General features: G+C 41.9%; 1 protein-coding gene across 5 annotated transcripts in view; it reads left to right on the top strand.

Annotated features, from left to right (window-relative positions):
* PDE5A (phosphodiesterase 5A) overlaps positions 1-27,814 on the top strand; it is a 103,503-nt gene that overhangs the window by 56,322 nt on the left and 19,367 nt on the right. For 4 of the 5 annotated variants that reach the window (XM_025199144.1, XM_006019729.3, XM_025199142.1 and 1 more), the window contains exons 8-12: positions 170-278; positions 3,188-3,272; positions 13,468-13,643; positions 15,141-15,200; positions 25,584-25,730. In XM_025199144.1, the coding sequence (XP_025054929.1) occupies positions 170-278; positions 3,188-3,272; positions 13,468-13,643; positions 15,141-15,200; positions 25,584-25,730 (577 nt within the window). The remainder of the gene's footprint in view (positions 1-169; positions 279-3,187; positions 3,273-13,467; positions 13,644-15,140; positions 15,201-25,583; positions 25,731-27,814) is intronic. The other variant, XM_025199143.1, reaches the window with a different exon arrangement.

Here is a 27,814-nt window from a genome sequence, read left to right as displayed (position 1 = left end):
ACTTTGTGGTGGGTCAGAGACGGCGCTTGGATCAGAGTGTGGGAATTGGGCTTAACTCTGCTTTTCCTTTTGATTTATACATGATAGTTTATGTTAACATTATGATGTGCCCTGGTGTCCTACAAAGATTGCAATAAATAATATCTGTCTATCTTTGGTACTCCATCAGGGACTACGATACAAACAAAATCAATTATATGTATGCTCAGTATGTCAAGAATACAATGGAACCTCTTAATATACCAGATGTCTGCAAAGACAGAAGATTTCCATGGACGGTAAGGAAACTGAAATTAGGTTTGGGATTTAGTAGTAAAAGACATGGGTGATCTTTGCTTTCCTTCCTTCTATGATCAGATCTTGTGTTTGCTACCATTTTTACCACTAGCTTTATTTTGCTTATTGACTGCCGGCAGTGGGAACTGTTTAGACATAAAAGGAGGCACAGTTCCTGCTTCAAGAAGTTTTACATTCTCTAAAGCTAAACAATATTGTTTTAACACACAGTGGGCAAGGTGGCCAGAAGATGGGTTTATCACAAAGAAGGTCAGTTATTTCTCCATGAAAGCAGGTTGCTATGCTGGGAGAAAGAAGTATGTTTTTAGGAAAGCATTTGAGTGAAGAGAGAGGATGGAAGTTTTTCACACCAGTCCTCTACAGTTTACTGTGAGACTTGGGAATGGTCTCAGGGGTCCCGCCCACCCTCTGGTTGTGTATCATAGATGTGGGCTGTTTACTGATCTGGAGAGTGTCAGCAACTCTCGATCAGTATTAGCTTGTGATATGTTGTTCCAATGACCATGTAGAGAGTGACTGGAGAGTTAAGAAGGAAGGAACAAAAAGGCAAAAGCAGATTGGTATTGGACCAGATAAATAAGAACTCTGATACCTTAGACTCCCTGTAGACAAAAAGCAAGGCTGCAGCTCTGTTGTTTATTCTGAGAACAGGGCCAAAAAAGCTGTCTGCTGTTTTTTTATTAACTTTTAAATGAAGATCAGGTTGATTTTATACATTTGGGTCAGGGAGAGAAGAGTATAGGGAGGAGGGTATCGGCATCGGGGCTTCCTCCACACATTCTTCCCTCTGCAGTCCAGCAGCAGAAAAATCAGGAGGCACAGTGTCCAGCAAGATGGTTCCAGTAAAATGATAGCAGGAGCTGACAGTAGTCTGTTCAGTCCTTCCCATTTTAATTGTTTACAGTTTCACTGTAGTTTTGGAACAGAAGCCAGTAGGGGTCTGAGCATTTTCAGCTCCACAAGTTAATAGGAATTGAGAGTGCTCAGCAGTTCGAGAGATGTGAAGTCTATTCTGCCAAGTATCCCCATTTTACTTCTTGGTATTGGGAGAAAAGCAAATGGATGCACTAGGTCAGGTAGCTAAAGAAAAAGGTGAATATTCAAAAGGAGTTTTAAAGTACCTGAAATAAATACATTAGGAGCAATTTCAAACGAGTGTTTGTCTGGGACAAGCTCTTTGTCCTGGCAGCAGACTTCAGATCTTCTGCTCGTGCAGAAATGCATTGTTCTCTGGGCTCTGGATGATTTCTTTTATGCCTGAGGGGAAAATGTTACCAGGCATTTACTTCTGGTTATATGCACACAAGGCTCATAAAGATGATGCAGTGCTGCTGTGGTTAGGGAATAAGGATTGATCTACTTCTTTAGCAAAATGACAAAAGGCTCATCTATACCACTGATGCTGCAGGTCCTGGATAGGACAGGGATGTGTACATTTTCCTATTCAAGTCCACATGTATGCTGCAGACCTGAAGGTTCACTACTGAAGCTGCCCTGGACTTGCCCCTAACCCCTACTCTTGAGCCGTCAGTCTCCTGAAGGCCTGAGAGGTGATGGCTGAAGATGAAACCAGAACTGCCTTGCTTTATATTCGGCATAATCTCTTGAAAGTTTTCTTCAAAAAGAAACACATACTATCATTCATTATAGGAAAAATGTTCCTTCATTTGTTTAATATCCTGTTTCTGTGCCTGAGAAAAGTTAATCAAAGCACAAGCATCAAAGACGCATCTATTTTTCTTTTCCTTGAATGGAATCAGACGGAGACGCATTCTGCTTTCAGTTACACCCACATGACCCAGGCAAGAGATGTAACAGAGCAAAATGATAGCCATTTTCTTTTGTTTCTATGGATTTGAGAAAAATACTTTCTTTTTCAAACAATGTTATTGTTCTTATACAGGTGGTTACTATAAACTGATTGCAAAACATGTGAATTGGTATTTTCAGGAACTGTAGTATGCTATTGTTATGCAATTGGTCACTCCTTGGCCCTTGACTTTACCTCCTTCTAAGGTCAGATCACTAAGACAGCCCTGAAGGAGTTCCTGCCAGTTCTCCCAGGACAGAGTGTAGCCATTTTAGTTTCTTACCATGGATCTAGCCTGTGGAGTTCCCCACGGGGTCTGACAGTATGTTAGTGGGGGAACACTTGCAGCTATTTGCCAGTCCCCTGCTATCAAATTTCTGGATGCCAAGAGAACCCCACAGGCCCAAGAACATGGCCCTACACACTGGATTGAGTGTGTAGGACCAATAGGGGTGGTGCAGGGTCAAGTGGGACCAAATTGGGCAAGTGGGGCAGAATGGACCCAAGCAGAGCCAAGTGGCATGGAGCCCGATCTGAATCTGTGGGGCCTGATCCGGCCCATGGACTGATCCCAAGCCACTTATCTGACCTACAGGGCTAAAAGATTGAGCACGACTGCTTTATAGCGTTCAAACAGTCCCTGTGGCCTTTGGTGGAATGAGAGAAGGCTGATCCTTAGAAACCCTCATGGCTGGTGGAAAGGAAAGAAATCCTGAAGCCTCACCAGTTTCTCCTCAGCTGCTCCAATTGAAACGCTGACCCAAGGGCGCTGTTCATTTTCATGACCCTGATACATTCTAACAAAAAGAAAAGAAATCCCATAGCATAAACAAGTGGGTACAAATAAGTGTATGTTTACTTCGACACATTTTTTGTATTATTCTGTAATTTATTCCCATAGGTTGCTTTCAGGGTCCAAATCTACTGTAGGTGCTGAGTAAACAGATCTGAAGACATGATCCCTTCCTCAAAATATCTACAATTGGAGAATTGCAATTTATAATATCATTCTGGCCTGATAGTTATGGCTGCTATGTAGGGCTCTGCAGATTTGTAACGCTGTTTTTAATTGTTTAACAGAATGAAAATGCAGAAAATATAAACCAGCACGTAAAGAGTTTGCTGTGTACGCCAATAAAAAATGGGAAGAAGAATAAAGTGATAGGTATTATCAATTTGATTTTTTTTTTTTTTTTTTTTTTTTACATTTCTGCTTATGTGCTGCATGCCCATTAGTTCAATGTATTTTTATTATGACATTTTAACTTCTGTCTTTGCAGGGGATAAAATGCATCTATAATATGTTACAAGTATGTGACTTCATAATACAGTTTTGCATTTATCTGTGTAATTGCTATACAGAAGTAGTTCTATACACCAGTGGTTTTCAACCTTTTTGAGTCTGAAGGCAGCCCTTGTTAGGCTCAAGGTACCCATCAGAAAATGCCAACTCTTAGTTTTCACTTTTTTCTTGACTACAGAAAAATGCTTGAGTAATTCTTCTATTGCAGAGAACTCGGAACGGCCACAACTAGTCACAAGTTTTTTGGATACTGTGGATTCCTATTTAATATCTTTGGGTTAATCTTGTAAATCATGGCTGGGGTTTTTACACCATTCATGTGGCACCCTGCATCACCCTTAAAAGGATCTCACAAAACCGTAAGGTGTCACAGCACACTCCCATGAGAATAAGTGTTTTACACAAAAGTAATATCCTAGCAATATGGGAACTAAAATCCTGGGAGAAGATCCTTAAAACAGAGAAATAGTTTTTTAGCGTTCACGTAATGCATACTGTCATACTCCTGTCTGTGATTTCTGTATCTACTACCATTACCACGTAATGACAACACCTCAAATTATCTTTCTGTGCTTTTTCAGTTTGTTCAGTGGGTGTATTTCACAGTGTTTTGTGAATCGTTGTTTGCTTTGCCTCTGTTGTAGATATTAGAATCCATGTTGTTTGTGCATCTTTCATATGGCAATGGAAAGGAAAAACTGTTTTTGAAAATAGGAAAGTGCAATTACAAAGATTGCTGATTACAAAGGTCCTCGGTCAGGGATTGCTTTAAATTGCTTTCACCTCTTTTTTCATATTTAATTGTCCAGATTTCAGGTTAATTGCAGATTCTTTCAATATTCATCTGTGAAATTCGTGATTTCACAGATTTTGCAGATTCTCTGAAATCCAGCACTGCCCATGAGATCCAGGCAATGCCTGTGAAATCCAAGAGGAGGGGGGGACTTACAGAAAAGAAAATGTTGGTTCCTCAGAGGGAGCTAGCAACATTACTGTGGTGTGGCAGCCCAGCAGGGTGGAGAACAGGGGAGGAAGGGGCTGTCTTCTCAAAGTTGATGGTTAGGGGTGGGGCTGCATGACTAATAGCTCTTGCAACCAGTCAGTGGCAAGGGGTGGGGCCATATGATAGGCAGCACCTGCAGCCAATCAGTGGTGAAGGGTGGGGCCATAGAAGCCCCTTGGCCAATCAGAGGCATGGGGGGGGGACTGTGCTCACCTGTGAAGTAACTGCCTGAGCCCATGTTCTGCCTACAAAATTGGGGGGCAGTCCCTGTGAATTAAGTAGGTCCCTACCAATGACTTAAGTAATGATGTTAATAAGCTAGTGGTTAATCATCTATGGGATAGATTCCATACTCCTATTCAGTCCCTTCGTTTCACTGTAGATCCTACCTACTGGATGGGAAATCCCTGCTAGTCTAAGTGAGCCAGCGTGAACCCTGCACCAGACCGTCTACCACTGTTCCTCTGTCACTGGGAGTGTCTGAGAGACAGAGCGTGCATAAGGAGCTGCACTCTGCCTATGCTCCACACCCCACTCCCACAACACCAGGCAGAGCTCAGGCACTGGAGTGAATTAAGCTTTGTAGATCAAGCATGAATTTATGAAAAGGCCTTACTCAGGAAAGTTCCCCTTGAGCTCACTGAGAGTCCAGATTAATCTCAGTACTTGCATAATGGCCAGCCAAAACTAAGCAAGGACCTTATGTTTTTTCCTATAGATATCACGCACATGTATGTGTTTGCAAACTCTTTGGACATAAATTTATTTTAACAGGTGCTAGCTCAAGTTGGAATCAAGTGGGGAAGCCTTGCCTTCGCCTCAGAAGAGTAACACCTCCAAAAATATAACATGCAGTGCATATGGAAATGAAAGGAGCTTGGAAGCCATTAGACTGTTTGCTTCATAAAGTATTCAAGAGTCTGAGGAAAAAATGAGACTCAAGGTAGCACTTCTAAGAGGTGCAGCATAGAACTAACAGTGTAGGGGAGTAGGGGACTGTCATGATTCAAGCTACCCTTATGTCCTCCTAATCTCTCACTGTAACAGGAGCTTGGAGACTCATGTAAATTGTGACTGCCTCCCTGGGCTGCCTGTAAACTATATGCTACATGCTGTAGTCTTAGTACTGGTTTTTGTGGATCTGCATCTAATTATCTTGAAGGATCTGGGCCCTGGGAATGTAAGCCCTGCTAATTTATACGAAACATAGAGTGTAATTGCAGTGTGTTGGAGCAGACTCAATTTAATCGAGTCTGCTGGAGCATAGTAATTACTGTGCTCCAGCGTACTCCAGTGTCATGTGTATCAGCGTCCCTGTAATGAAAAATGGTGGTGGGGTGCTTTAAACTAAAGGTTCAATGAGCTTCAGTTCTAAGTGCCCCGCTGCCATTTTTCAGCATGGTGACACTGATACACATGATGCTCCAGATGTTTTAATTCATGTGGGTCTCAGACCTGCGCTAATTAAAGCGCCCCAGCCTCTCGGAGCAGGTCTATAAACACTAAGTTCCTAAATGTCTGCGCCACTTTTGAAAATGGGTGCAAAGCCCGGATGCACAAACGTAGTCAGCTACCTAACTCCTGTTGATTTTAATGGAAATAAGGTGACTAATGGGAGGTAGGTGCCTAAATAGCTTTGGGATCTGGCCCTTCAGCTCCTGTGCTTTTGTACCTCAGGGGTGTTGATTTTTAGGACCTCCCTCCTCAAGGAATCATGGAGCCCCATATATACTTGCATTCCCAACAGCACCCAGTTCCACAAGAATATATAAATGGAACTCACCAGTAGCTGCCATACAGCTTCCTTATCCTTTCACCTGTCAACCAAATTTTATGTAGTCCCACCCAAAGGAAGGATGCAAAAAACAGGAGTAGGACAGCAAATATATATAAGGGATGGCATTTAGAGAATGGGGATACATTATCTAATTCATGCTTCTCTTATATGAACCTAGGGGGTTCATTTTATGGAGGTGGATTGTATTTAGCCACAAATATCATGCAACAGATAGAGAAGAATTATAGATTACTTACCTAGTTCTCAACAATTACTTTTGATATTAGTTTCTTAAACTGGATTGTGGGAAAACTACGTACTGTCTTATTTTAAATAACCTACCAAAAACCAGAGCTGAGTTGGAGATTCAGATCATTAAAGCTTTAATTGGAGGGTCTGCACTATACTTGTTGTTTTAGGACAAAATTCATGCTCTCATATTAGTTTTTCTAATATTTTTGGTGGGAATTTATGATTAATTGATTGATATTCTCAAGCAAGCTGTCCATTTAGGTGGTTTTTTTTCAAAACTTCTGAATGAGCAAAAGTCCTAATAATTCTCAGTGAGACTTGCTCTTCCAAATGCAAATTTGGATCTGAAATATTGCAAGGATAAGTTGTCCCTTAACATTTTGCTCTAACAACTAGCAGAAATCTTTATCTATACCTGTAGCAGTCTGCTTAGAGAACAGATATGGAGCCCTGGGAAGAGAAGAGGAGGAACACGTTCCATTGGTGGAGGAGGACAGGCCAGGCCTCCCCAAAGTTGGCAGGATCAAGACCACTGCCACCAAGAAGAAGCAGTGGGTGGTAGTGGTTGGAGACTTCCTTTTGAGGGGGACAGAGGCACCCATCTGCTGGCCTTACTTGTTGTTTCAGGAGATCTGACACTTGCCCCAAACCCAGATCCAAGATGTCACAGAAGGATTACTGAAACTCATCCGGCCCTCTGACTACTAAGCCAACCTGCTCATCTATGTGGGCACCAGTGATACTGCCTGGAGAAACCCTGAGTGATTACAGGGATCTGGGTGCAAGGGTGAAAGGGAGAGGGGCTCAGGTGATATTTTTCTTGATCTTTCTGGTCAAGGGAGAAGGGCCTGGGCAGGATTGGATGCATCCTGCAGATCAATGCATGGCTGCGCAGATGGTGTCACCAGAAGGACTTTGGTTTCTTTGACCATGGGATGTTGTTTGAAGAAGGAAGAAAAGATGGGATCCATGTGACTAAGAAAGGAAAGAGCATCTTTGCAGATAGGCTCGCTGGAGGAAGGCTATAAACTAGGTTTGCCAGACGATGGAGACCAAAGCCCTGAGGTAAGTGGTGCAGTGGGTGACCTGGAGGAAGCACAAACAGGAGGGGGCAACAAGACAGGTGTTCTCATTCTTCCTGAGAAAGTAGGACAATCAGTTACCTCAGGTGTCTGTACATGAATGCACAGAAACAGGGAAACAAGCAGGAAGAATTGGAAGTTCTCAGTGTCATGGAATTATGACATGATTGGAATAACAGAGATACCTTGCATTACTGGAGCACTGTCATGAATAGATATAAACTGTTTAGGGAAGACAGGCAGGGGAGAAGGAGACGAGTTGCATTTTATGTAAAAGTGCCATACGATTGCTCAGAGCTCCAATATGAAATTGGAGATAGGCCTGTTGAAAGTCTCTGGGTTAGGGTTAGAGGAGAGAGCAATAAGGGTGATGTTGTGGTGGGGGTCTGCTGTAGACCACCAAACAAGGAGGATGAGGTGGATAACAGCTAACAAGTTTCCTGATCGCAGGCCCTGGTTCTCGTTGTGGACTTCAGTCACCCTGACCTGTTGGGAAGGCAATATAACATGGGCAATCCATGACATTTTTGGAGAGTGTTGGGGATAACTTTCTGGTATAGGTATTGGAGAGGCCAACTAGGAGCTGTGCTCTTCTTGACCTGTTGCTCACAAACAAGGAAGAATCGGTGGGGAATAGTAATGGACGGCAACTTGGGCAGCAGTGACCATGAGATGATTGAGTTCAGGATCATGAGGGAAGGAGAGCAGCAGAGTACAGACCCTGGACTTCAGAAAAGGAGACTTTGACTCCATCAGGGAATTCATGGGCAGGATCTCCTGGAAAACCTGTGCGAGGGGGAGAGGAGTCCAGGAGAGTTGGCTGCTCTTTAAAGAAACCTTACTGAAGGTGCAGGAAGACAAGCAGGTATGGCAGAAGACCAGCTTGGGTGCTCAAGGAGTTGGCCGATGTGATTGCAGAGCTGCTGGCCATCATCTTTGAAAACTCATTGCAGTTGTGGGGGGGTCCCAGATGATTGGAAAAGGGGCAAGTATAATGCCCATCTTTAGGAAAAGGAAGGAGGATCAAGGGAACTACAGACCAGTCAGTCTCACCTCAGACCCTGAAAAAATCATGGAGCAGGTCCTCAAGGAATCCAAGGAGTTTCTAAGCACTTGTAGGAGAAGAAGGTGATTAGGAACAGTCAGCATGGATTTACCAGGGGCACCTCATGTCCGACCAACCTGATTGCCTTCTGTGATGAGATGACTGGCTCTGTGGATGTGGGGAGACTAGTGGACGTGACATGCCTGGACTTTAGCAAGGCTTTGGATACAACCTCCCACAACATTCTCACAAGCAAGCTAAGGAAGTATGGATTGGATGGATGGACTGTAAGGTGGATAGAAAACTGACTGGATCATCAAGCTCGGGGAGTAGTAGTCAATGGCTTGATGTCTAATTGGCAGTCGGTATCAAGTGGAGTGCTCCAGGGGTCAGTTCTGGAGCCAGTTTTGTTCACTATTTTCATCAGTGACCTGGAAGATGGGATAGAGTGCACCCTCAGCAAGTTTGCATATGACACCAAACTGGGGGAGTAGTGGATATGCTGGAGGGTAAGGCTAGGATTCAGAGCGATCTTGAAAAATTGAAAGACTAGACCAAAAGAAATCTCACGAGGTTCATTAAGGACAAGTGCGAAGTCCTGCACTTGGGATGGAACAATCCCATGCACTGCTACAGGCTGGGGGCTGACTGGCTAAGCAGAGCTAAGCAGCTCTGCAGAAAAGGACCTGAGGGTTATAGTGGACAATAAGATGCATGTGAACCAATAGTGTGGCCTTATTGCCAAGAAAGCTAATGGCATACTGGGCTGCATTAGTAGAAGCGTTACCAGCAGGTCGAGGGAAGTGATTCTTCTCCTCTATTCAGCACTGGCGAGGGCAGATCTCGAGTACTGTGTGCAGTTTTGGGCCCCCCACTACAGAAAGAAAATTGGAGAAAGTCCAGCAAAGGCAACAAAAATGGTTAGGGGCTGGGGCACGTGATTTCTGAAGAGAGGCTGAGGGAACTGGGCTTATTTAGTCTGGAGAAGAGAAGACTGGCAGGATTTAATAGCAGCCTTCAACTACCTGAAGAGGGGGGGTTCAAAAGATGATAGAGCTAGACTGTTCTCAGTGGTGACAGATGACAGAACAAGGAGCAATGGTCCCAAGTTTCAGCAAGAGAAGTTTAGTTTAGATATTAGGAAAAGCTTTCTCACTAGGAGGGTAGTAAAACACTGGAGCAGGTTACCCAGAGAGACTGTGAACTCTCCATCCTTGGAGGTTTTTAAGGTTTAGCAACACAAAGTCTTGGCTGGGATGATTTAATTGAAGATGGTCCTGCTTTGAGCCGGGGGTTGGACTAGATGACATCCTGAATTCCCTTTCAACCCTCATTTTCTATGATTTTCAGGAATATTATAATATATGACTCCATTTTATGTTTAAGCTAAATGGCCCGGAGATCTTTTTTTTTCTGTGACAGAGGCTTTCTCCACCTGAAAAAAGCAAGTCTCTTTCAGGTGGAACAAGAGTATTTACAAAAAGACTTTTTTCTGTTCTCCTTTTTTCTGCTTCTGCATCCTTTAAGTATGCAGTGGCAACTTTATAAAATCTTTCTGAGGTATTTTAAGTATGTTGCAAAACTCCAGAATTCTGTTGGAAATGGACCTAGCAACAACTCGTGGAAACTTTGAGAACAATCTATTTAGAGTATTTGGCCTATAAGATCATGCATTACATTTACTGTAATTCTTCCTGTTTTTATTAATAGCAACGTTTACATGAAAACAAAATCTGTGTTTTTAAGAAACCATCAACTGTTGTGGCTTATTCACTGCTGAAAGTCATATCCCGTATTCATTACATCACAGTTGCTATAGAAATTATTAGTATCCTAAGCAGGGAAAATAGTTTCCTAAATAGGAAGTTGAAAATATGAAATCTACAAGACTGTCCCATACCCTCTATAGAGCATAATGCTAGATCAGGTCTTTCTCCCTAGGATTAAATCAGTGCGTCTCCCAGTGAATTCTCATTCATTGCTGTTGCACATTATTTTTATTGTAGTGTGTTGCGTTATTTGTATTGTAGTAGGGCCTTAAGTTTCCATTTAATCAGGGATCAAAGCCTTTTGGCATAGTTCCCATACTTATCCATCAATTACAACATTTTTATCAATCCAATGAGAATATGTTCTGGTCCTGGCGGAATTTCCAAAAACAAGGCATAATCTGGCAAAAAAAAAAAAAAACCCCAAACCCATGGCTTTTATGTATAGGCAGGTTTGAAACTATTCTGTGTACAGAACCTTCATACTTCTAGCAACTTAGTCTACCTATACATGCAAAAACCATTTTGTTCTCCAAATTGCTACAGATTATAGCAGAGAAGATGCACATGCAGTGGCACATGGAGACTCTTAGCATGTTTCTTGTTGATTTTTCCTTAATCTGAAACAAGTAATTTTTAACTGAAAGTATAGATTGCTAAACTTTTGGGAACCTTCTTAGTTGAGAAACTTCTTAGTTGGGAACAAACAAATCCCTAGTTCAATACCAGGTCTTAAAGTAGCTGTTGATAACACCCACTGTTGAAGTAGTTGCAAAATAGTTTCCATTATAATTCAATACTTGTAACCTGCGCACTGCTCTGGAATAGCTGAGGATCTGGCCTCATAGCTGCGCATAATAAGTAACAGAAAGGCAGGGGTCCAAATGTTAGTTTCATTTCTACCTGTGCAAATTTTAAAATAACTCTATCGAAGCAAAAAACCCCACAATCTTCCAATAGTGATATATGTTGAGCATGTTGCACAAAATAGTATTTGCTATTCCTGTTTTAGTGGTTAAATATGTTACTTCTGACCATATTTACCTGAATACAAGTTGAGTTTGAATTTAAGACAACCCTCCAATAATGAGATTCTGTACATGGAAAAGATATACATTTGTTGTTATTTTCTATGTATAGAATATAATATTTGAGGGTCTTGAATTCATCCCCTACCATTGTAGCAATAGGTGACAGGCAGTGGGGGAGGGAGGGAGCAGGTGATGTGGAAGTCAAGCAGCCTAACTCCTGACCTCTAGTACCTGCCGCCTTGCCTCACGTACTGCTTGCCCTCTGGATTCAGTTCCGCATAGAGCACATGGTTGTTTTGGCACCAGCTCCAGCCACGTATAGCTGAAGCCCAAGCCAGAGCTGCTGCCACCACTACTGCTGTTGCTACCAAGCTGAGCTGGGGCCAGGGCAACCACATACTTCATGCCCTGGGCTAGAGTGGGGCTGGAGCCCTGTCAGAGCCAGAGGGTAAGTGGCAGTGAGGTGTGGGCAGAAGGGCAGAGGCAGTGATGTCAGGGGAGCAGGCAGCAACTGTGGCTCCAACTCCAGGTCAGGGTTGGAGTCAGAGCTGCAGCACCTGCCTGCCTCCCCTAGCACCTTGTACTCAGATCCAAGATGAGGAACTTTATTCCACCCCTCCCCCCCAGTTAAATGGGGAAGAAAACCTAGTCTTGGATTCAAGTAAATAGGGTATATGAACTATCTATATCAGGTGTGCTCTAGATTTTGTTCCTGCAGGCTAGATGAGGCCTAGCACCACCACCCCCATGTGCCAAGCTCAGGCCCTGGTGCCTTATGCCATCTTTGCCTAGCTGGGATCAGGCTCTGGGGCCCCACCAGGCTGGGATCGGATCCCAGGGCATTGCACTGCCTCTGGCCAGCTCCAGCATGCCAAGATTGCATTTACGAGCCCCGCACTGTCCCTGTTTAGCTGGGACTAGTCCCAGCACTACCCCTGGTCAGTGCCTGCACCCCAGGATTATGCTCCGTACCTCGTGTAGCCCCTGCCCAGGCCATGCATGCCAAGATCAGGCCCTGCACCATTGTGCCTGATCTAGTGCAAAAGCCATGGCCCACAGGGCTCCCATGGATCCGTAGGGAGCTCCATGAGCTGAATGACACAGTGCTGGGGGCCACATTTGGCCCTTGGGCTGGGGGTTAAGCACCTCTGATCTATATCATATAATGCACAGTATGGTAAGGGTAATGAGTATCTTTTGTATTACCTTGCCATAATTTTACATTTTGTAATGGTGTTTTTTTTTGCTTGTGTGTGTGATATAGATTGATTGATCAATCGATAGATATAATCACACAAGCAAACTATTTAAATATATATACATTATTTTTATTTTTTTGCATTTGATCCAGCAATGTTTGCCTTCATAGTCCAAAACCTTAGAGGCTCACAAACAGAGAAAATTATATTCGTATTCCTAAACAAAGCAAGTAGAGTCTGTGATAACAAATACAGCTGTTTGTTTTGTATTAATAAGTAATCTGAATTTAGGAATTGATCCAAACCTAACTTTAGCTTTTCAGTGACTTTGTTACACTTTGGGTCAGGTTGTAATAGGAGAGACCATATCTCTGTAGAATCAGAACTTTGATTTGAACTTTTATCCTGAATTTTAGGTATTTTTACTTGGTTCACTTTTTTTTAGCTTTCCGGTTCTGGTTCAAATAAGGAAGTGCAAACTCTGTGTACCGCTATCCTGACATTCATAAATGTTCTTTTGGCATGGTAACAAAAATCTAATTAGCCTCTAAAGGACAAATTGTCTTTAGGGATTAAATCAATCTAAAGTACTATTAATAATAAAAGTCAAGTTGAAAACTACCTTGTAGAATTTTGCAAAATAAGCCAGCCTGTACAGACCTATATTTCTACTTTCATAGATCTCCACAAAACAACGTGTAGTAGTGTAGTATTTATTCAGGAGCACAGTAAAATAATTCTAGTAAACTTTGGGGTAGTATGCGCAGTAATTACCTTAAATGCATTTTTTTGTTTTATATAACATAAAAATTTAGAGATATTTGTGTCCGTTCATATAACAAAGTAGTATTTTGCCTATTTCTCTCTATTGCTTGCTTACTTCCTGTGTCCTGTCGTAGGTGTGTGTCAGCTTGTGAATAAGATGGAAGAAAACTCAGGTAAAATCAAGGCTTTCAATAGAAATGACGAACAGTTTTTGGAAGCTTTTGTCATCTTTTGTGGTTTGGGGATCCAGAATACCCAAATGTATGAAGTTGTGGAGAGAGCCATGGCCAAGCAGATGGTGACATTAGAGGTGAGCCCAAAATCTAGGCAGCCCTTATTTGGCTTCATACATAGTATAACTATATGAACAGAATTTGGCCCAGTGTTTTATACAGGGGTGGTACTGATTTGCTTCTTGTCTGCATTTGCCTGCATAGTATTTTATTTGTTGTTGTATTTTAACTGCACTCCTGGGGTTTAGTGGTGGACATGAACACAGCATTCCCTAAACATTAGGCTGCCCATTGGGTACAGTGATCAGCATAGCTGGTTTGTCCTATTGCGTAGAAGGAGGAAATGGTTTGGAGGATTAGGGGCTTCCTCTTCTTGTCTGAGGTTTTCTGTGATGATTTTGGCTCAATCTGTTAGACAAACCAGCATGGAGAGTAACAGCAGCATTACTGTAGGCTTTCTGCAACTTCCTCTACCTACATCAAACCATATCAGGCATGAACGTCATCTGGTCATAGCCTTTGAATTGGTTACTGTTAACTGTAATGACCAGGGTATTAAAAGGAGGTTCTAGCCTAAGATGCTAAACTGCTTGGAAGATAACTGTAAGCCAGAAAGTTAAATGTGGTAGACTTTGGATCTGCTAATATTCAATGTGTAATAGTATCTTTGCAAAATTTGTAAAATGTGGAATATGTAGCCTCAAAAGGAAACATGATGGCTCTCTTGTTAACTTGGATCTAAGAATTCTAAATTGTGCAGATAAGAACAGTGCCGTCAAAGCAATGGCAGAGATCTTTAAAAGTAAGGTCTGACCACTTACTTACATCATAAATTAGTACTCAACTGTTTTATTATCTACAAATAAAATTTCTTTAGAGATAGAGTTCACTATATGATGAAAACATTTTCTCATTAAAAGCTGAAAATGTTTTGTTGTGTGTATATATATATGTCCATATATGCAACAAATTACATACATCTCCAACCCTGTAACATTTTCCTCTTTTATTCTCTGAACTAAAAAAAAAAAGCACGAGTTTATTTTGTTAATTTAAAACAAAAATATTTTCTCTCAGACTGTTCTGCTAAGTTTTATCCAGGGCAGAATTTTCTTTTTTGTCTAAGTTACAAACTCCTGAAAGAAAGGTCTTATTATGACAGCAGTGTCAGGCCTGTAATTATAGCTGTTCCATGAGCTATGTGTCTGTGAGATCAGGACATGAAAATTTTCCACAGAGATAAAGAAAAGAAAAGAAAATCAGAACTCTTTGCCCAAAACTGTTTTAAGTTTTCTTCCTTGGTTGGCTATATCAAGCCTTCACGCATTGGGAGAATGGTAAATTACATATATCGGCCCTGATTCTTTGGTGCATTGTGAATGTGTATATGTCTGTGCCTGTGCAGAGCTCCATTAAAGTCAGTGGATCTTTGCAAAGGTACAAGTGTTTGTCCAAATATGATGTATAACAAAATTGGAACTGCAGTCTGAAATCTTTGTGTTTTAAAATAACCCCAATAATTTGGTTGCATGTTTTCATTTGTACTCAAGGCTCTTTCTTTCCTTCTTCTGTAGGTCCTCTCATATCATGCTTCAGCTGCTGAAGAAGAAACAAGGGAGCTGCAGGTAACAGCGGTAATTGAATTTTTTTACTATTATTTATAAAATATTCTGTTAATGTAACGATGACTGACAGTCCTTTATGAGGATATGACTGATAAACATGCCAGGCATGTTAAAAAAAATGCCTTAGTTGCTTGGAGGAGTCTTAGTTACTATGAAAGCAGGGTTGTTGCTGCATTGGTACATCATGGAACAGCAGGAAAATGCCATTGTGAGTCATGAGCAATGTAGTCTTGCTAGAAAGCTTGGACCATAGGGAGAATAGAAGCATGACAGACTTTGAACAGAGGTTCTCAGTTTAGGCAGACATGATGATTAACATCAGACTAACCCACACAGCGTTCTTGTAACTCGAAATAAAAAATTGGGAATGTTGAGAACTCTTCCTTCCATGAAAAGTCTCATTGTTTTGACTCTTTGTACAAATTGGGATGAAAATAAATTGAAGCATCAGGATTTCCATAACAGAAATACCATTCTTCAGTCATGGTACTACAGATACCGTTTCTACTGAAATCCCTGCCTTTGTTCATTGTGTGATTTCCCCCCCCCCCCCCCCCCTGTTGTTTTTTACCCCCCCCCCCCATTTGTTTGTTTTAAGTTGAAACCACTTTACTGATGAATGAGTATTTGTGTGATACTTTGATTAACATACTCTTCCCCAAGAGAAATTATCCTGTGGCTTCAGGCTTGGGTCCAGCCATTTTTTCATTCTTTTTTTCCCTCTTGCACTTCTGTTGCTACTGCCCACTGTTTGTCATGTGTTTTTATTTTGTGGGGTTTTTTGTTTGTTTGTTTTCTTGGAGAACTCAATCACCACATTCTCCATTATCAAATTGAACCCCATGATACTCCCATCATTAGATATACTTTTTGGACCTTGGCCTGTTGTGCATGGTATTTCAGCAGTGCGTGTAAAGTGCTTTGAGAATGTCTGATATAAAAATGCTATGGAAGTGCAGTATTTTGTTACTGTGATAGCAGATATTTCATACTTTGGCATGCCTTTTGACTTCATGGAACATTTTAATGTTAAGGGATTCTGTTGCCTCTAGAGCTCCCATGTTCAATTTGCTGCTCAGTTAATTTTGTGTGTGCTTTCTATTTTGCTCCCATCTTTGCAAGTGCCTTGGTTAATGTTTAGTTTACCACTCAATACCTAGCTCCCACGCAGCTCAAATTTTTGTTTGGGTTCATTTCCTGCTAGCTCCCTTCTCTGAGTTCCAGGATAAATTGGAGGTTGATACTGGAAATTACAGTCAAAAGATTGTAAAAACTAAATTTAGAAAACCTTTACAGACTTATGTAATAAAACAATGTTACGACTAGATTTGGCCCCTGGATTTATAAAGATACCCCCTATTGACTTCATCAAGAATTTGTGTTTTGTATGTACATTGAGTTTGACATTTACATCACTATAGTCTCATACGTGTTATCCTAGAGAACACAAAATAGTAACAGATGAAGTGGCATATGCTAGCAGGCTGTTTAGCAGCAAGGCTGTCAGTGGCCAGTTCTCCCCCAGCCATCTGGTGACTGACCCCAAATTCAGACATCACTAATCCACTGTTCTCCCGACCTTGAGATTGGAAGGCCATGAAGAATGTCTAATGGTTATTCTGTCCCTCTTTCCGTCAACCCCTTTGTTAGAGTTTCTGCTTTTCAGAACAGATCTTTCTTTCTGCTCTGTTGTATCTTTCAACATTCTGAGTTTAAATACTTTTGGGAAAAAAATCACTACTTATGCTGTTTTTAACATCTTGAAAAGAACCCCAACCAAATCAGCAGACTTCTACTATCGATCATGACTGCATATTTATTATGTTATGTTGATTTGTGCTAAAAAGAAAGGTTTCTGCTGTCTATACCATATGCTGGTGCTTTCTGTATGTTAAAAATATAATCTAGCCATTACAAACAAAAATTAATACAGCAGCCTCCCCAGAGCCACAAATGAAAAATATGAGACACTGCAATCATATGCCCCAGCCCACAGAGCTTTCACCTTCTTTCAAAAGCCTGGAGAAAAAGATGCGATTTACAGCATACTCTGGAAATCAGCAGAAATGAAGGGTGAGGGTTGACTCCAATGTACAAAGCCTTTGTAAACCAAGTTGGGGGTAGGTAGGAAATGAGCCTCTTTGCTACTGACGCCAACTATGTCAGCCTCATACAGAGAAAGAAATGGTCTCTCTCTTCTAAGCTGATTGGAAATACCTTAAGGCTCTTTAGATTGAAATGTGCATCAGTCCAAAAGGGAAGAAATTGTGAACATATTTTGGAAATGTATCCTTCAGAAGATGAAGGCAATGATGATCACAATAACTAGATCTACAATCAAACTAAATTGTCTCAGTCTTCTGCCCAGACATATACTGGGCAAATAAGCTGTCCTAGTCATTACACGATTGTCTGACAGCATCTGTAGCGTCTAATAATGCCCCAGATCATTAACTTATAAAACAAATGGTGTGTTCGCAAAGGCAAAGGGGCAGGTATGCTGCTTGTTATGCCTTCCAGTTGGTTCCCCTTCAACCAGCATCACTTCTATTTGAGCGAAATTGAGCTTCCTTCAGCTAATCATCATCCATGCCTAAAACCCTCCCAAGCACCTTTGCAAAGAGCAGGCTGTCACTCGGTATGCTGAAAACTCAGCAGCCCAAGCTTCATCATTAATTCTTCCTATTAACTCATCTATACATTGAACAAGAAGGGGCACAAGAGAGACCTCTGTGAAATACCTCATAAGACATTCCTTGGCACTGAAGATTTCCTTGAAAATAACTGCGGGACCTTTCAGGAAAGAGTCACCCATTAAAGGGGGACTCTTATCAGTAAGTACTCTTTAATGTTTGCACGTAAATAATATTGTGATTAGCATAACAAAGGCAGCTGAGAGATCAATGTGGACACCTGGTATTTGTCTGTCACTTATTTCATCTGCCCAAACAAACAAGTTTCCGTGCTCTGCATGTAAACAGGGCAGTGATCAAGTTCAGGAGATCTGGAAGTCCTAGGAGCTCAGACTTGCCTGCCCGCGACTTTTCCGCAGAATCTTAAACAAAAATGACAGGAATAGATATTGGTCAGCCACTGCCAGGTTGACAGTATAGCAAATCAGGTGTGTGGCTGGAGGTGTGGGGAGGTGAACTGAATGACACCCACACAACAGCTTCCTTAAGGGAAACCGGTAGCCTCTTCCCTCAGGAGAGGAAGCATTGCAGCCTTGACAGTAACCAGTCATGATAGATGCTGTTATTCCTCACTGGTTTTCAGCAGTAAGGAAAGACAGGTCAAAAGTGCAAGTTGTGGTACACAATGGTTCCAACAACTCCAGTTTTCAGTAGCATCACTTGGACTAAATTTGGCCTCAGAAATCTGCTTGTTAGAGGTAAGATTCTCTAAATGTCAGAAATCTCTTCTTGAAAACAAATTCTTCCCTTTCCCCCAGAGATGATCCCTTTTAGTTCTGTTGCCATTTTCTATTTCTTCCACAACAATAAAAGTCCAAATAAAAAGATGCAGGAGTTCATTCTTGGATACATTTGTGCCAGTAGTATTTCATAGCAGATTTGTTAATAGAGCCTTAGCATATATTCATGCATGTGTCTGACATTGAATATTCATGTTTATTATCTTTGATTGAACCACTCCACTGCTTATAGGCTGGCCAGTAAGATAATGTATTGGAAATATAAACTTCTGCAATATGTCTAACCTGACAACTAGAACAGTCACTAAGTGGAGGTTTTAATGTAAAACAATTACAGATGGTTATTCAGAAATTAAATCTGGTCTTGCAGTCCATTATCTGATGTATGAATTTAAGTTTTTTTTCCCTAAAATTAGGATGAATACCAATCTTACTGTTTAAAACTCTGTAGCCAGCATCTACCATTTCTATTGTACTTGGACACATTTTTGTTTGTTTATTTACATTTTTAACAGCAGAATGAAGCACTAGGAAATGTTAGAAAACTTTCCTGCTATCATATCTATCATATTTTTGGAAGCCATCTGGTGTTTCTGTACATTCATGGACTTAGCAGCTGCCTAGGAAAAATCAGGGTCAAACAACTCTCAAGATGAAATAGTACATTTTTGTTTGGCTGGTAATCTCTATACCTAGTTTTAACTTAAATGTTGGGTATCTGTTACTAAAACTTGTATTTTTTTTTTGTTAGGAATGTGTATTTCAGTCTATCGGTTAAAATTACTTTTCTGTTTTTAATTTTAATCTGTTTAAGGTACTGATTCAGAAAACCATGGCATTAATGACTGCATTTGTAGTGTTTTGCTTAAACACAAGCTGAAAAGTTAATCATGTGCTTAGGTATTGTCCTGAAGGTTTCTTTCTGAACTCAGGCATATGCTGTCACTGCCAGATATGCTTTTTGGTAGCCATTTTCATAGACTAACAAGTCTTTTGTGGTGGAATCCCTGATCAAGCTTCCAGGCCCTACTGCAATACTTAAATAAACAAATATAGTAAGCATTACTCGTATAGTAAGCTTGTTACAGTGCAGTTATGCTGAGAAGGGGCATTAATAGTAGGTAGTCTTCTATGGCAAGCTATTTTATCATTTTCCCATGGTACAAAAAAATAAAGCATTGTGAAATGGAAGAAATGGTCAGCTGGGAAGCCAGTGCTGGTTTTAAAAGATATAGTGGTGTTCTAGACTAGGAATCAAGAGTAAAATGATAACAAGCGTCATAGCTTTCATGAAATAGAAAAGGGGAGAATAGTCTCTGGTGTCTCTGGGAACTGAAATTCAGGTCTGTAAGGTGTGTATAGCTGGAAGATTGGGGTTTCTGTCTCAGTTTGAATGAAATGTACTCTTTTTCTATGTAGGCAGCAAAACCAGGAGAAGCAAAAAAGATAAATTATAGAAGAGGTCAGGATATGAGCATGAGAAAATGTTCTCTTGAGCTCCCACTGTGCGCATCTACCCTTTTACCTCATGGAAGATCTGGTTACGAAAGTCTAGTGTTTACTTCACTTTATATAGATGTGGGGGGAGGTCAGCAGTAGTGTATCTAGGGGGAGGCGAGTGGGGCCTTAGCCCTGGGAGCTGATTTAAAGGTACTACCAGTATGGCCACTTCCTTCCAGGAGTCTTTGCCATGGCAGGCACACTACTGGCATAGAACTGCATCTGGAGGTGAGTGTGTGTAGAATGATGTCCCCTCTCCAACCCCAGTGAAGCTTTGCTAAGGGAGGCAAAGTCCTGCACCTGAGGGGTCAGGGAAATGAACAGGGCACTAGGAGCTGCCTCAGGGAGTCTTTGCTGCTGCCTGTTCCTCAGCTGCAGCAGCCCAAGCCCACACTACTACAGCAGCAACCACAACAGTAGTGGCTGCCACCAATTAAAGAGAGCTAGGGAAGGTAAGACTCTGCTCCTTTCCCTGCCTCTCCCCACTCCTTTTCTCCCCATCACTACCTCTGCTCCAGGTGCTGAAAGAGCTTTCTATGCCTCTGAGGATCAGTACCCAGTGGCAATGATAATGATATAGTAAGACATTGCATTAGGCATTCTTAAAAGCATGCAAGAAGACAGTTAGGGTTATATCCTCTGTCTACCCCTTTACACAGTCAGGATAATATTCTGCAAGTTTAGTATGGCACCAGACAGATTAAATGTCTTTCTGAAATGTCTTCTGTTTTACTGGGGACAAGAGCACAACCTCCAGTGCAGAGAATCATAATATTCCACTGACTATGGAATTACTATCCCACCTTCACCATCTTGAATGAATTAATGTAATCTCTGTTTTATCAGTACTTTGGAGGTGGAAGAACGTGGTGATTTAATGAAAGCAAAATTAAACCGTGGCTCCTAGTTAATTAAATCATTGTATGTACAGTTGAAAACACTAAAAATGCTGCAGGAAGGGTATCAAACTCACCCTAGGCCCTAGATTGGATGTGGACCACAGGGGCTCCTCCTGCAAGCCAGCAGCAGTTTTAATGGAGACACATTCAGGTGGCAGTGCAGAGCTCCATTTAGGCAGCAGCACAAGTCCAGGTGGCTGCTGATGATCACTACAGCCATCTGGATCCAGGGACCCCAAGTTCCATGGCAGGCCATGCCCCCCAACTTCTGTTAGCCCACTGGACTACCAGTGGGCTGGATGGAATGGTTTTGTGGGCTGAATCTGGCTTGTGAGAACATGTATAACACCCCAGTGCTATATCACTTGGAAGTTATTACGGCTAAGTACAGACAGTCAAAAAACCCAAGGCTGAATTGATTCAGTCTTGGCAGGTTAGCCTAAATTGCATAGAGTGAACCAATAAGCAAGTGAACAGACATTCACTTTTGATTCTGAAAATGCAGTCACATGTCTGCAGTGGCCCAGGCCAGAAGCCGGGGAGTGCTAAGACATGTCTCCCTCCTGGGCTCTAGCAGACAGCCTGGGCTGAGTTTAGTCCACCCAACCTATGAAGTGGGGTTTGCTAGGGAGGTGCAAAGCATCCTGGGATGCTGGGGGACTATGAGTTAACTTGAATCTGGAGGGGAACTGGGACAGAAATTCAATCAACTGATTTAACCTGAATCAGTTCAGTCTGGGTACATACACAGAGTACTGACTTTGTGACAGTTAAGCTGACTTAACTGTTTAAAGCTGACTTAACTGTCAGAGCATACACACGTATATGAAGCAGAGTCAACTTAAATGCAGAGCAAGATTATACACCTCAGAGCTATGTTATCTTGAGTCGTATTAGTCAAGTTGACTTAGCTCACAAGATGGCTGCCACCATGTCAAGGAGCTGTACATGTGTACACTCCAACATGGCTTAACTTAAGGTGCCTTAAGTTGCCTTTGTATGTGTGTATGCATCCTCTGATAACTATATCCATCTAGGTTTATCTTAAACTGGTTTCCACCCTTTTGAAAGTGGTTTACGTGCACTGAACTTCTAGCCTAGGGACAGAAATTGCATATAAACTGATATAAGTGATCAGAAACTGGTTCAGATGTGTAATACGACAGAAGTTCAGAGCATATGAACTGCTTTCAAAATGGCTGAAACTGGTTTAAGATGAACCTGGATGGATGTAGTATCAGACTTAATTGATTAGGTTAAATCAGTTTATTGAACTGTCCCAGATCCCTTCCAGTTGCAAGTTAATTCTCAGCCCCTCAGCATCCCAGGATGCTTTGTGCTTCCCACACAAACTCCCCATCACATGGTGGATGGGCTAGCCTTGTCTGCTCCAGCTGAGGTGTGCTTTAGCACCCCCAGCTTTTGGCCTGGGCCACTGCAGACATGTGGCTGTATTTCTGGAATCAAAAGTGAATGTCTGTTCACTTGCCTATTGGTTCAATTGAAGTGGCTTGGACTAACCTACGAAGATTAAATTAATTCAGCCTCCAGATTTTGATTGTCTTTACTTACCCCTATTGTGTTACAGGTTTGAATTGCTTTCCGATTGCTTATACCAGTTTATATGTAACTTCTGTCCCTAGCCTAGGTTTCCTGTGTGTTTAGATTATTTCCCTTGGAGAATATTCTACTGGCCCCCAAAGTGGGACATAAGGTGGACCTAAAATGAAGGAAACAAAGTTAAGCCAAATAATGTATAGTTGTGGGATTGTTTTTTTTTCTTTATCTCAGTTCCATAACCTTAGCTTCATGATTCTGTATTCCTGATTTAAGTACATCAATAACATTGAAAAAGTACAAAAAGTTGTGTGGAATAAAGCTAAATCTAGGTCGTTAAAAGATATCCTTTCTACTAGGAGAAAGATCTGAGTTGTACAATTGCAAGTAGTGTTATAGTTGGAATGGACACCTACTCCCTCTTCAGAATACAGTCTTCCATTCTGGAGAGAGGTAGTTGGCCATGTTTTAGTCTGTGATTGTGCTCACTTGGGTGAAAATCTCTCCTCCTTTGAAACTGATCTGATCATTGTCACAGCCCCAGGAAAGCTTCCTTTCTGAATGCTCATCAGGCTGCTGTTTGGATGCTGTTTCAGTGGATCCAGCTGTCCTTGCACTGTCCCTAATTTGGGCAGTTGCATACACTTCTATGTCCAGAAAAGCTAAAGGAAAGACTATTTTTTCAGCTCTGATAGTGGGACTTGCCCTTTGCCCCCAAGACAGCTGCTGACTCCTGCCCAACCCATCCTTAAGTTCACCCTTTCTCAGAGTTCTAAACTTGTGGGCACTTTGGGCTATAGTCCATCTCTTCAGGGACCCACAGTAATTGAAGCACATCTGCATAGGCTCTGCAAAGGTTTGTAACACAATTACCCCTTAGTTTGGAGATCATGAGAGATAGATCAAGACAAAACAGCAAAGCCTCTAAATACATTTTTGCGTTTCAGCTGCCTCATCCCTCTTGTGAATTCTTGGGGTTAGGTCAGAGGTTTTTAACTCTGACTTAAAGTATCCAGGTTCCTTCCCTCTTTCCACAGCTTCTCGTCCACAATATAGTCTCCTTTTGCTCCTGCAACCAACTTTCTGCTTCTAATCTGGGATAATCTTCATTTTTATCTCCCACTTCCTGTCCTTCTCCCTTTCATTGCTGCTATCGGAGCCTTTTCACTATTCAACAGATAGTGACTGATCCATTTTGCTTGATAAGGTCCAGCCATACCCTCTGCCACGTGAGCCAAGTCTCCAACCATGTGATCCAGTTTTTTGTTGCTACCCCCTAGATTTCAGACTTCAAAAACTGGTGTTGTGGGCAACAGTTATCTCTTTGTATGACAGTGTGCCATTTAAATGGAAGAACATAAAAATGTAACAACCTACCTTGAGCAAGGTGCAATAATTTCTCCTGTTACCACCTATAAGTTTTAGCTCAGAAGGGTAGCAAAACACAGCAGGGTAGTAAAAATCTGGACTCTACAGACTGACACTATGCAGAGTTCCTGGTATCAAACAATTTGTTAGCTCTTTGCAGATTCCCAGATTGTCCCACTCAATCCTGACTGTAATGTGACATAATGAGAGTATACAATAACATGATGATTACCAAACCAAGCTCCTATTAATGGAGGTGATTTATTGAAAGCGGTGTCAGCTGCTTTTTTTCATGTTGCAAGTAATTAATGTTAATGTGACAACATGTAGCGTTGGATATCTTGACTTTGTGGTAGGTAGCAGATCTGGAAATAGTGTGTGGTTTCCAGGTCACTGGAGAGATGTTTACTAAGCCTGTGGTGGGTCAGCTTGGATTATGTGTCACAAGCGAAGGAGAGAGGTTTGGCTTTGTGGCATCTAAAATTGATGCTGAAGAATGTATAGGACAGAGGACGGGATTGAACAGAATCGGATAAAAGGAGTCATGCAGTTTGGATGATCCTCTTCCTAGCAGTTTTTAAGGGTCTCTTATTAAAAAGACAAATCACTCTAGCGTAAAAGCAATAATACCCCAAGAAAAACACATCTGTTACTTCATAGGCTGAACCTCAAAGGTCAGACCAGGGTTATAATGTTGGCTCTGCATGTGTTTGTTTTGCTATAGTTGTGTATGTGGCTTGCTGAGTAATGTAAAAGACAGGTCCTGCACACAGACCCTTGCAATCTAAATCTAAGCTAAATCAGAAGTGAGAAAAGGGACAGGACAAGTACGTGTCTGGAAGATGAGAGAGAAAATGCTCTTTGGCGCATATCTTACTGAACAAAGAGTATATTATATGACTACTGTTAAAATATTATGGATTAGTGCTTTAGATTTTTTTCTTTTACCCGAAATAAAGCAGGCAGGGGACATCTGTACTTAAAGTAGCGTGACACTTCCTCTTATAGTCCCCTGTTTTCAGCTGCTTATAACTTTGCTGAACTTTAACCCCGTTCACAGGCTGAAATTTTCCGTGCTTGCTATCTGCCTTGTGGCGCTTTATTTTTCCCTTTCTGTTTAAAGTCTCAGCAAGAATGGGTCTAGCCACTTCTGAGAGTGAACTTGGGAGAAAAGTATTTTTTCCGTCTGTTTCTTTTTTGAGCTCTCATGTTTCTGAAATGTTTGGTAGGAATTTGACAAGGACTTTGGGTCAGAGAGGTACCTTTTTGCTGTTCTAAAAATCACCATTTACACATACTTACTATAGGTTGCTGGAGGACTGCTGCTAAAACCTTTTGAAAATCAGTGGCATGATGTCACCCTAGAATATATAGGTAACAGAAGAAAAGCCCAGGGTAAGGGTAACCTGTTTTTCTTTTTTTTTCTCAAGAAAAGGTTTGCCTTAATTCTGTGACTCAAGTATAATTAATGTTAAACAAAGAGACTGATAAATAAGAGGGTGCAGTCACCAGCTTTTAGTATAGCACAAAGGTGAAATTTTCAGTGTGTTGATGTTTGTCTGATGCAAAAAGACATGAGTACTGGATACTCTCTGATTGCCACTGCTGGATTCATTTTCATTTATTTTCTTCCAGGCTGCTGTAGTGCCATCTGCACAGTCTCTAAACCTGACTGACTTCAACTTCAGTGACTTTGAGCTTTCAGATTTTGAGACAACGCTGTGTACAATTCGAATGTTCACAGATCTCAACCTGGTGCAAAATTTCCAAATGAAACATGAGGTATGGATGCTATAGAACTGTACTATGTTGAAAGGGTAAACTAAGGGAACAAAGTCTAGATAACATTGTTACCACCCTTCTGAGGGTGCAAATTGAAAACTAGGTTCAAGGAGTAGTTTACCAGTGGCTTGATGTCAGATTGGGAGGACATGTTGTTTGGTGTCATAACAAGTGCCTGTCCTGGTTTCAGCTTTGTTAAATTTATTTTCATTAACAACTTGGATGATGGAATAGAGAATACACTTATAAAATTAATGGGTGACACCAAGCTGAGAATACATGCAGATGCTATGGAATGCCTGATTAGAATGCATAATAATCTTGATACATTGGAAATATGACCCGAATCTGCAAGATTAAAGTCCATAAAAAGATAAGTGCAAAATATTGCACTTAAATTGGAGAAACCACATTCAGAATTATGAAATGAAAAATAACTGGGATGATACTGTAATACAGTGAATAAGATGCAACAATGTGATGCTGTTTCAAAAAAGGAAAATCTTATTCTGAGATGCTTTACAAGAAATGTTGCCTGTAAGACATGGGAGGCAATTGCTGCACTTCGCCTGGTCTTGCTGAAGATTCAGCTGGAATAATGTGTCCAGTTTTAGGTATCCTGTTTTAGGAAAAGCATAGAAGAGAGTCTGGAAGAGAGCAATGAGAACAGTAAGAAGTTTGGAAAGCATTACTTTAAATGTATTATGTTTGTTTTCTCTGATTAAGAGGAAGTTGAGGGATGGGACATAAGTCTTTCAATATGAATAGTTGTTAGAAAGAAGTCAGTGATGAATTGTTCTCTTTGGTCACATCTACATAGTATACTTATTGTGCTCATCAGCAACATCTTCACGCATGCCACCCTGCTCCTCATTGCCTGCTCCTAAACTGGCAGCAGCGTAGTTGTGTTTACATGGCATTGTAGGTGAGTTAATTTTTAGGGGGGCAGACTAACTGGTCCTATCTTTCACTAGTGTTGATTAGCCCACTTAAAGTATCTCATAGATGTGACCACACTATTACTACATTGCCTACAAGGAGCTAGACTTGTGGAGTGCTTTAATGTGCATGCAGTGCTGCCTCCACCTCCCCTCACAGCTGCTTCTGGTCCTCTAGTGTTTTCTAACTTAAATCCAACTAAAATACCACTCCTCTGGGTGCTCCCAACCAAAACCAACATAAACTTAATCCTTCTCCCTTGTTGGACCACTCAGGAGGTAAAAAGGAGAGAAGGGGGGGAAAAAAACCCTCTTTGTCCTTACCCACAAGGGCTGCCTTTCCTGAACTTTGGGATACCACCATGGTCTGCCTGGGAGTCCTGCTTCCTTCTCACTAAGGGCTAGACTGCCCCTTCTTCTAGCCTGAGGGACAGTCTTTTTATCCCCCCAAGCCACTCCCTGTCTGATCAGCCAAACCTATTGTCTGATCAGAGCACAAGGGTTGCTCATTAGCAGGGATCCGGGTTTCCCATTTTTTGCAGAAAAACTGAAAAAATATGGATTTTCCCTTTTAACAGGGGGAAATGCAGATTTTCTGCTTTTGGAAAGAGGTCTCTGCAGGCTGGAATTCCATTCTGCAAGGGGCTGGGGGGAGCGGGACAAGGGCACTCAGGCACGGGGCTCCATGTGCACACACGCACACACACGGCAGCCTGGAGAGCAGCTCCCGCAGGTAAGTCTAGTGGTGGGGAGCAGCGATTGAGGCCCCTGTGGGGAGGGGAGGGAGAGAGGTTGGGCACGGCTGGAGCTGGGGCTAGGGCTGCTGCAGGGTCCTGGCAGGGAGTGAGGCAGCAGGGCCCCAGCACAGAGCAGGATGGAGCCACAGGGGATGCGGGGATGAGGCTGGCTTCCACCACTGCATGCATGGCCAGAGGGGATGCATGCCCCACAGATCTGTGCGCAGGATTGGGGTGGAGGCAGGCTGCCTGCTGCAGGCTCAGGTTTCTCACCCTGCTGCCCTCCCCCTGGGGCCTCCACAGCCCAGCGGATGAGACCTGGCACAGCAAGGCAGAGCAGGGCCGGGTGGGGAACCTCTTTGCTGGCATGGGCCCCATGCCACTCTGATGAAGCAACCCCTGCCCATTT

The sequence above is a fragment of the Alligator sinensis genome, unplaced genomic scaffold (assembly GCF_000455745.1).
Source record: "Alligator sinensis unplaced genomic scaffold, ASM45574v1 scaffold544_1, whole genome shotgun sequence".
Classification (NCBI taxonomy): domain Eukaryota; kingdom Metazoa; phylum Chordata; order Crocodylia; family Alligatoridae; genus Alligator; species Alligator sinensis.
Note: the sequence above shows the minus strand (reverse complement) of the source record. Positions and strands in the feature narration are given on the sequence as shown.